The following is a 9,938-nucleotide window of genomic DNA, read 5'->3' as shown; positions in this document are numbered from 1 at the left end:
TCTCTCTCTCTGTCTCTCTCTCTCTCTCTCTCTCTCTCTCTCTCTGTCTCTGTCTCTGTCTCTGTCTCTCTCTCTGTCTCTGTCTCTGTCTCTGTCTCTGTCTCTGTCTCTGTCTCTGTCTCTGTCTCTCTCTCTCTCTCTCTCTCTCTCTCTCTCTCTCTCTCTCTCTCCTCTGCTCTCTCTCATCTCTCTCTCTCTCTCTCTCTCTCTCTCTCTCTCTCGTCTCTCGTCTCTGTCTCTGTCTCTGTCTCTGTCTCTGTCTCTGTCTCTGTCCTCTGTCTCTGTCTCTCTGTCTCTGTCTCTGTCTCTGTCTCTGTCTCTGTCTCTGTCTCTGTCTCTGTCTCTGTCCTGTCTCTCTCTCTCTCTCTCTCTCTCTCTCTCTCTCTCTGTCTCTCTCTCTCTCTCTCTCTCTCTCTCTCTCTCTCTCTCTCTCTCTCTCTCTCTCTCTCTGTCTCTGTCTCTGTCTCTGTCTCTGTCTCTGTCTCTGTCTCTGTCTCTGTCTCTGTCTCTCTCTCTGTCTCTGTCTCTGTCTCTGTCTCTGTCTCTGTCTCTGTCTCTGTCTCTGTCTCTGTCTCTGTCTCTCTCTCTCTCTCTCTCTGTCTCTGTCTCTGTCTCTGTCTCTGTCTCTCTGATCCCTCTAGGCCCTCCAGGACCCCCTGGTGTGGTGATAGTAGAGGAGATCACAGACACTACAGCCACCCTGTCGTGGAGTGGAGGGGTGGACAACCACAGTCCCATCAGCAGCTACAACCTTCAGGCCCGGAGCCCCTTCTCCCTGGGCTGGCAGACCCTCAGGACAGGTATGTTGTCCTGTTTGTTTTAGGCCAGAGATGTTAAGTTGTATAGAGGATGAATTGCCTTGAGGAAACCAATATGGAGGCCAGAGATGTTAAGTTGTATAGAGGATGTATTGCCTTGAGGAAACCAATATGGAAGGTAAGACTACCTCTAGATTCAGGGTGGCCCTGACTGAAGGCTAACTGCTGGATGTGCAGGATTTTGTTCCACCCCACCCTGAATGGAGACTAACTGCTGGATGTGCAGACTTTTGTTCCACCCTGACTGGAGACTAACTGCTTGATGTGCAGGCTTTTGTTCCACCCTGACTGGAGAGTAACTTCTGGATGTGCAGGCTTTTGTTCCACCCTGACTGGAGACTAACTGCTGGATGTGCAGGCTTTTGTTCCAACCCGACGATGGACGACAAAGAGCTTACTCGACACCTCTCGTCCTTCAATAAAGTTGAACTTAGTGTATTCATTCTAAATGTTATTTTCTGTTCAAAACTTGGCTGTTGTTCAACAGAACTTAATAAAACGTTCCGCTCAAAATGAAATGTCAGTGGTTAAAATTATACTCAGAATTATGTCAAAGGTTACCAGAAAATGTACCTGTATCTGTTAAGAAAGGTCAAAGCTGAGGTGGCAGTGATAAACGACTAGCACAGGATTTTTACTGAGCTGTTACCATTTAAATGGCTTTATTTTCCCGTAGCTTGACAGTAATACACATCTATAATGATCTGTTAATGTCAGAGGATGACTGCTGACTCAGTAGGTGTAATCTGCTGCTGCTGCTCATCTGTTAATGTCAGAGGATGACTGCTGACTCAGTAGGTGTAATCTGCTGCTCCTGCTCATCTGTTAATGTCAGAGGATGACTGCTGACTCAGTAGGTGTAATCTGCTGCTCCTGCTCATCTGTTAATGTCAGAGGATGACTGCTGACTCAGTAGGTGTAATATGCTGCTCCTGCTCATCTGTTAATGTCAGAGGATGACTGCTGACTCAGTAGGTGTAATCTGCTGCTCCTGCTCATCTGTTAATGTCAGAGGATGACTGCTGACTCAGTATGTGTAATCTGCTGCTCCTGCTCATCTGTTAATGTCAGAGGATGACTGCTGACTCAGTATGTGTAATCTGCTGCTCCTGCTCATCTGTTAATGTCAGAGGATGACTGCTGACTCAGTAGGTGTAATCTGCTGCTCCTGCTCATCTGTTAATGTCAGAGGATGACTGCTGACTCAGTAGGTGTAATCTGCTGCTGCTGATCTGTTAATGTCAGAGGATGACTGCTGACTCAGTAGGTGTAATCTGCTGCTGCTGATCTGTTAATGTCAGAGGATGACTGCTGACTCAGTAGGTGTAATCTGCTGCTCCTGATCTGTTAATGTCAGAGGATGACTGCTGACTCAGTAGGTGAAATCTGTACTGCTGCTGCTGCTGATCTGTTAATGTCAGAGGATGACTGCTGACTCAGTAGGTGTAATCTGCTGCTCCTGCTCATCTGTTAATGTCAGAGGATGACTGCTGACTCAGTAGGTGTAATCTGCTGCTCCTGCTCATCTGTTAATGTCAGAGGATGACTGCTGACTCAGTAGGTGTAATCTGCTGCTGCTGCTCTGTTAATGTCAGAGGATGACTGCTGACTCAGTATGTGTAATCTGCTGCTCCTGCTCATCTGTTAATGTCAGAGGATGACTGCTGACTCAGTAAGTGTAATCTGCTGCTCCTGCTCATCTGTTAATGTCAGAGGATGACTGCTGGCTCAGTAGGTGTAATCTGCTGCTCCTGCTCATCTGTTAATGTCAGAGGATGACTGCTGACTCAGTAGGTGTAATCTGCTGCTGCTGATCTGTTAATGTCAGAGGATGACTGCTGACTCAGTAGGTGTAATCTGCTGCCGCTGCTCTATTAATGTCAGAGGATGACTGCTGACTCAGTAGGTGTAATCTGCTGCTGCTGCTCTATTAATGTCTGAGGATGACTGCTGACTCAGTAGGTGTAATCTGCTGCTGCTGCTCTGTTAATGTCAGAGGATGACTGCTGACTCAGTAGGTGTAATATGCTGCTGCTGCTGCTCTGTTAATGTCAGAGGATGACTGTTGACTCAGTAAGTGTAATATGCTGCTGCTGCTGCTCTGTTAATGTCAGAGAATGACTGCTGACTCAGTAGGTGTAATATGCTGCTGCTGCTGCTCTGTTAATGTCAGAGGATGACTGCTGACTCTTTAGGTGTAATCTGCTGCTGCTGATCTGTTAATGTCAGAGGATGACTGCTGACTCTTTAGGTGTAATCTGCTGCTGCTGCTGATCTGTTAATGTCAGAGGATGACTGCTGACTCAGTAGGTGTAATCTGCTGCTCCTGCTCATCTGTTAATGTCAGAGGATGACTGCTGACTCAGTAGGTGTAATCTGCTGCTCCTGCTCATCTGTTAATGTCAGAGGATGACTGCTGACTCAGTAGGTGTAATCTGCTGCTCCTGCTCATCTGTTAATGTCAGAGGATGACTGCTGACTCAGTAGGTGTAATCTGCTGCTGCTGCTCTGTTAATGTCAGAGGATGACTGCTGACTCAGTATGTGTAATCTGCTGCTCCTGCTCATCTGTTAATGTCAGAGGATGACTGCTGACTCAGTAGATGTAATCTGCTGCTGCTGATCTGTTAATGTCAGATGATGACTGCTGACTCAGTAGGTGAAATCTGTACTGCTGCTGCTGCTGATCTGTTAATGGCAGAGGATGACCGCTGACTCAGTAGGTGTAATCTGCTGCTGCTGATCTGTTAATGTCAGAGGATGACTGCTGACTCAGTAGGTATAATCTGCTGCCGCTGCTCTATTAATGTCAGAGGATGACTGCTGACTCAGTAGGTGTAATCTGCTGCTGCTGCTCTATTAATGTCTGAGGATGACTGCTGACTCAGTAGGTGTAATCTGCTGCTGCTGCTCTGTTAATGTCAGAGGATGACTGCTGACCCAGTAGGTGTAATATGCTGCTGCTGCTGCTCTGTTAATGTCAGAGGATGACTGTTGACTCAGTAAGTGTAATATGCTGCTGCTGCTGCTCTGTTAATGTCAGAGGATGACTGCTGACTCAGTAGGTGTAATATGCTGCTGCTGCTGCTCTGTTAATGTCAGAGGATGACTGCTGACTCTTTAGGTGTAATCTGCTGCTGAAGATCTGTTAATGTCAGAGGATGACTGCTGACTCTTTAGGTGTAATCTGCTGCTGCTGCTGATCTGTTAATGTCAGAGGATGACTGCTGACTCGGTAGGTGTAATCTGCTGCTGCTGATCTGTTAATGTCAGAGGATGACTGCTGACTCTTTAGGTGTAATCTGCTGCTGCTGCTGATCTGTTAATGTCAGAGGATGACTGCTGACTCAGTAGGTGTAATCTGCTGCTGCTCTGTTAATGTCAGAGGATGACTGCTGATTCAGTAGGTGTAACCTGCTGCTGCTTCTCTGTTAATGTCAGAGGATGACTGCTGACTCAGTAGGTGTAATCTGCTGCTGCTGATCTGTTAATGTCAAAGGATGACTGCTGACTCAGTAGGTGTAATCTGCTGCTCCTGCTCATCTGTTAATGTCAGAGGATGACTGCTGACTCAGTAGGTGTAATCTGCTGCTGCTTCTCTGTTAATGTCAGAGGATGACTGCTGACTCAGTATGTGAAATCTGTACTGCTGCTGCTGCTGATCTGTTAATGTCAGAGGATGACTGCTGACTCAGTAGGTGTAATCTGCTGCTCCTGCTCATCTGTTAATGTCAGAGGATGACTGCTGACTCAGTAGGTGTAATCTGCTGCTCCTGCTCATCTGTTAATGTCAGAGGATGACTGCTGACTCAGTAGTTGTAATCTGCTGCTCCTGCTCATCTGTTAATGTCAGAGGATGACTGCTGACTCAGTAAGTGTAATCTGCTGCTCCTGCTCATCTGTTAATGTCAGAGGATGACTGCTGGCTCAGTAGGTGTAATCTGCTGCTCCTGCTCATCTGTTAATGTCAGAGGATGACTGCTGACTCAGTAGGTGTAATCTGCTGCTCCTGCTCATCTGTTAATGTCAGAGGATGACTGCTGACTCAGTAGGTGTAATCTGCTGCTGCTGATCTGTTAATGTCAGATGATGACTGCTGACTCAGTAGGTGAAATCTGTACTGCTGCTGATCTGTTAATGGATAAGGATGACCGCAGACTCAGTAGGTGTAATCTGCTGCTGCTGCTCTATTAATGTCAGAGGATGACTGCTGTCTCAGTAGGTGTAATCTGCTGCTGCTTCTGCTCTGTTAATGTCAGAGGATGACTGCTGACTCAGTAGGTGTAATCTGCTGCTGCTGCTCTGTTAATGTCAGAGGATGACTGCTGACTCAGTAGGTGTAATCTGCTGCTGCTGATCTGTTAATGTCAGAGGATGACTGCTGACTCAGTAGGTGTAATCTGCTGCTGCTGCTCTGTTAATGTCAGAGGATGACTGCTGACTCAGTAGGTGTAATCTGGTGCTGCTGCTGATCTGTTAATGTCAGAGGATGACTGCTGACTCAGTAGGTGTAATCTGCTGCTATTTCTGCTCTGTTAATGTCAGAGGATGACTGCTGACTCAGTAGGTGTAATCTGCTGCTGCTGCTCTATTAATGTCAGAGGATGACTGCTGACTCAGTAGGTGTAATCTGCTGCTGCTCTGTTAATGTCAGAGGATGACTGCTGATTCAGTAGGTGTAACCTGCTGCTGCTTCTCTGTTAATGGCAGAGAATGACCGCTGACTCAGTAGGTGTAATCTGCTGCTGCTGCTCTATTAATGTCAGAGGATGACCGCTGACTCAGTAGGTGTAATCTGCTGCTGATGCTCTATTAATGTCAGAGGATGACTGCTGACTCAGTAGGTGTAATCTGCTGCTGCTGCTCTATTAATGTCTGAGGATGACTGCTGACTCAGTAGGTGAAATCTGTACTGCTGCTGCTCTGTTAATGTCAGAGGATGACTGTTGACTCAGTAAGTGTAATATGCTGCTGCTGCTGCTCTGTTAATGTCAGAGGATGACTGCTGACTCTTTAGGTGTAATCTGCTGCTGCTGCTCTGTTAATGTCAGAGGATGACTGCTGACTCAGTATGTGTAATATGCTGCTGCTGCTGCTCTGTTAATGTCAGTGGATGACTGCTGACTCAGTAGGTGTAATCTGCTGCTGTTGCTCTGTTATTGTCAGAGGATGACTGCTGACTCAGTAGGTGTAATCTGCTGCTGCTGATCTGTTAAATTCAGAGGATGACTGCTGACTCAGTAGGTGTAATCTGCTGCTGCTGCTCTGTTAATGTCAGAGGATGACTGCTGACTCAGTAGGTATAATCTGGTGCTGCTGCTGATCTGTTAATGTCAGAGGATGACTGCTGACTCAGTAGGTGTAATCTGCTGCTGCTTCTGCTCTGTTAATGTCAGAGGATGACTGCTGACTCAGTAGGTGTAATCTGCTGCTGCTGCTCTGTTAATGTCAGAGGATGACTGCTGACTCAGTAGGTGTAATCTGCTGCTGCTGCTCTGTTAATGTCAGAGGATGACTGCTGACTCAGTAGGTGTAATCTGCTGCTGCTCTGTTAATGTCAGAGGATGACTGCTGATTCAGTAGGTGTAACCTGCTGCTGCTTCTCTGTTAATGTCAGAGGATGACTGCTGACTCATTAGGTGTAATCTGCTGCTGCTGCTCTGTTAATGTCAGAGGATGACTGCTGACTCAGTAGGTGTAATCTGCTGCTGCTGCTGATCTGTTAATGTCAGAGGATGACTGCTGACTCAGTAGGTGTAATCTGCTGCTGATCTGTTAATGTCAGAGGATGACTGCTGACTCAGTAGGTGTAATCTGTTAATGTCAGAGGATGACTGCTGACTCAGTAGGTGTAATCTGCTGCTGCTGCTCTGTAAATGTTAGAGGATGACTGCTGACTTAGTAGGTGTAATCTGCTGCTCTGTTAATGTCAGAGGATGACTGCTGACTCAGTAAGTGTAATCTGCTGCTGCTGATCTGTTAATGTCGGAGGATGACTGATGACTCAGTAGGTGTAATCTGCTGCTGCTGCTCTGTTAATGTCAGAGGATGACTGCTGACTCAGTAGGTGTAATCTGCTGCTGCTGCTCTGTTAATGTCAGAGGATGACTGCTGACTCAGTAGGTGTAATCTGCTGCTGCTGATCTGTTAATGTCAGAGGATGACTGCTGACTCAGTAGGTGTAATCTGCTGCTGCTGATCTGTTAATGTCAGAGGATGACTGCTGACTCAGTAAGTGTAATCTGCTGCTCCTGCTCATCTGTTGATGTCAGAGGATGACTGCTGGCTCAGTAGGTGTAATCTGCTGCTGCTGATCTGTTAATGTCAGAGGATGACTGCTGACTCAGTAGGTGTAATCTGCTGCTCCTGCTCATCTGTTAATGTCAGAGGATGACTGCTGACTCAGTAAGTGTAATCTGCTGCTCCTGCTCATCTGTTAATGTCAGAGGATGACTGCTGGCTCAGTAGGTGTAATCTGCTGCTCCTGCTCATCTGTTAATGTCAGAGGATGACTGCTGACTCAGTAGGTGTAATCTGCTGCTCCTGCTCATCTGTTAATGTCAGAGGATGACTGCTGACTCAGTAGATGTAATCTGCTGCTGCTGATCTGTTAATGTCAGATGATGACTGCTGACTCAGTAGGTGAAATCTGTACTGCTGCTGCTGCTGATCTGTTAATGGCAGAGGATGACCGCTGACTCAGTAGGTGTAATCTGCTGCTGCTGATCTGTTAATGTCAGAGGATGACTGCTGACTCAGTAGGTGTAATCTGCTGCCGCTGCTCTATTAATGTCAGAGGATGACTGCTGACTCAGTAGGTGTAATCTGCTGCTGCTGCTCTATTAATGTCTGAGGATGACTGCTGACTCAGTAGGTGTAATCTGCTGCTGCTGCTCTGTTAATGTCAGAGGATGACTGCTGACTCAGTAGGTGTAATATGCTGCTGCTGCTGCTCTGTTAATGTCAGAGGATGACTGTTGACTCAGTAAGTGTAATATGCTGCTGCTGCTGCTCTGTTAATGTCAGAGGATGACTGCTGATTCAGTAGGTGTAATCTGCTGCTGCTTCTCTGTTAATGGCAGAGAATGACCGCTGACTCAGTAGGTGTAATCTGCTGCTGCTGCTCTATTAATGTCAGAGGATGACCGCTGACTCAGTAGGTGTAATCTGCTGCTGCTGCTCTATTAATGTCAGAGGATGACCGCTGACTCAGTAGGTGTAATCTGCTGCTGATGCTCTATTAATGTCAGAGGATGACTGCTGACTCAGTAGGTGTAATCTGCTGCTGCTGCTCTATTAATGTCTGAGGATGACTGCTGACTCAGTAGGTGAAATCTGTACTGCTGCTGCTCTGTTAATGTCAGAGGATGACTGTTGACTCAGTAAGTGTAATATGCTGCTGCTGCTGCTCTGTTAATGTCAGAGGATGACTGCTGACTCTTTAGGTGTAATCTGCTGCTGCTGCTCTGTTAATGTCAGAGGATGACTGCTGACTCAGTATGTGTAATATGCTGCTGCTGCTGCTCTGTTAATGTCAGTGGATGACTGCTGACTCAGTAGGTGTAATCTGCTGCTGTTGCTCTGTTATTGTCAGAGGATGACTGCTGACTCAGTAGGTGTAATCTGCTGCTGCTGATCTGTTAAATTCAGAGGATGACTGCTGACTCAGTAGGTGTAATCTGCTGCTGCTGCTCTGTTAATGTCAGAGGATGACTGCTGACTCAGTAGGTATAATCTGGTGCTGCTGCTGATCTGTTAATGTCAGATGATGACTGCTGACTCAGTAGGTGTAATCTGCTGCTGCTTCTGCTCTGTTAATGTCAGAGGATGACTGCTGACTCAGTAGGTGTAATCTGCTGCTGCTGCTCTGTTAATGTCAGAGGATGACTGCTGACTCAGTAGGTGTAATCTGCTGCTGCTGCTCTGTTAATGTCAGAGGATGACTGCTGACTCAGTAGGTGTAATCTGCTGCTGCTCTGTTAATGTCAGAGGATGACTGCTGATTCAGTAGGTGTAACCTGCTGCTGCTTCTCTGTTAATGTCAGAGGATGACTGCTGACTCATTAGGTGTAATCTGCTGCTGCTGCTCTGTTAATGTCAGAGGATGACTGCTGACTCAGTAGGTGTAATCTGCTGCTGCTGCTGATCTGTTAATGTCAGAGGATGACTGTTGACTCAGTAGGTGTAATCTGCTGCTGATCTGTTAATGTCAGAGGATGACTGCTGACTCAGTAGGTGTAATCTGTTAATGTCAGAGGATGACTGCTGACTCAGTAGGTGTAATCTGCTGCTGCTGCTCTGTAAATGTTAGAGGATGACTGCTGACTTAGTAGGTGTAATCTGCTGCTCTGTTAATGTCAGAGGATGACTGCTGACTCAGTAAGTGTAATCTGCTGCTGCTGATCTGTTAATGTCGGAGGATGACTGATGACTCAGTAGGTGTAATCTGCTGCTGCTGCTCTGTTAATGTCAGAGGATGACTGCTGACTCAGTAGGTGTAATCTGCTACTGCTGCTCTGTTAATGTCAGAGGATGACTGCTGACTCAGTAGGTGTAATCTGCTGCTGCTGATCTGTTAATGTCAGAGGATGACTGCTGACTCAGTAGGTGTAATCTGCTGCTGCTGATCTGTTAATGTCAGAGGATGACTGCTGACTCAGTAAGTATAATCTGCTGCTCCTGCTCATCTGTTAATGTCAGAGGATGACTGCTGGCTCAGTAGGTGTAATCTGCTGCTGCTGATCTGTTAATGTCAGAGGATGACTGCTGACTCAGTAGGTGTAATCTGCTGCTCCTGCTCATCTGTTAATGTCAGAGGATGACTGCTGACTCAGTAAGTGTAATCTGCTGCTCCTGCTCATCTGTTAATGTCAGAGGATGACTGCTGGCTCAGTAGGTGTAATCTGCTGCTCCTGCTCATCTGTTAATGTCAGAGGATGACTGCTGACTCAGTAGGTGTAATCTGCTGCTCCTGCTCATCTGTTAATGTCAGAGGATGACTGCTGACTCAGTAGATGTAATCTGCTGCTGCTGATCTGTTAATGTCAGATGATGACTGCTGACTCAGTAGGTGAAATCTGTACTGCTGCTGCTGCTGATCTGTTAATGGCAGAGGATGACC

At 46.7% G+C, this 9,938-nt stretch overlaps 1 protein-coding gene across 1 annotated transcript in view; it reads left to right on the top strand.

Moving 5' to 3' along the window:
* Positions 1 to 9,938, top strand: part of cntn5 (contactin 5) — a gene marked incomplete at both ends in the record, with an annotated part of 260,961 nt that overhangs the window by 188,872 nt on the left and 62,151 nt on the right. Inside the window, one exon of the mRNA XM_084143274.1 lies at positions 642 to 800. Within this exon, the coding sequence (XP_083999400.1) occupies positions 642 to 800 (159 nt within the window). The remainder of the gene's footprint in view (positions 1 to 641; positions 801 to 9,938) is intronic.

This window comes from Coregonus lavaretus (assembly GCF_964263955.1).
Source record: "Coregonus lavaretus genome assembly, chromosome: 26".
Lineage (NCBI taxonomy): Eukaryota > Metazoa > Chordata > Actinopteri > Salmoniformes > Salmonidae > Coregonus > Coregonus lavaretus.
This window is presented reverse-complemented; position numbering and strand designations above follow the sequence as displayed.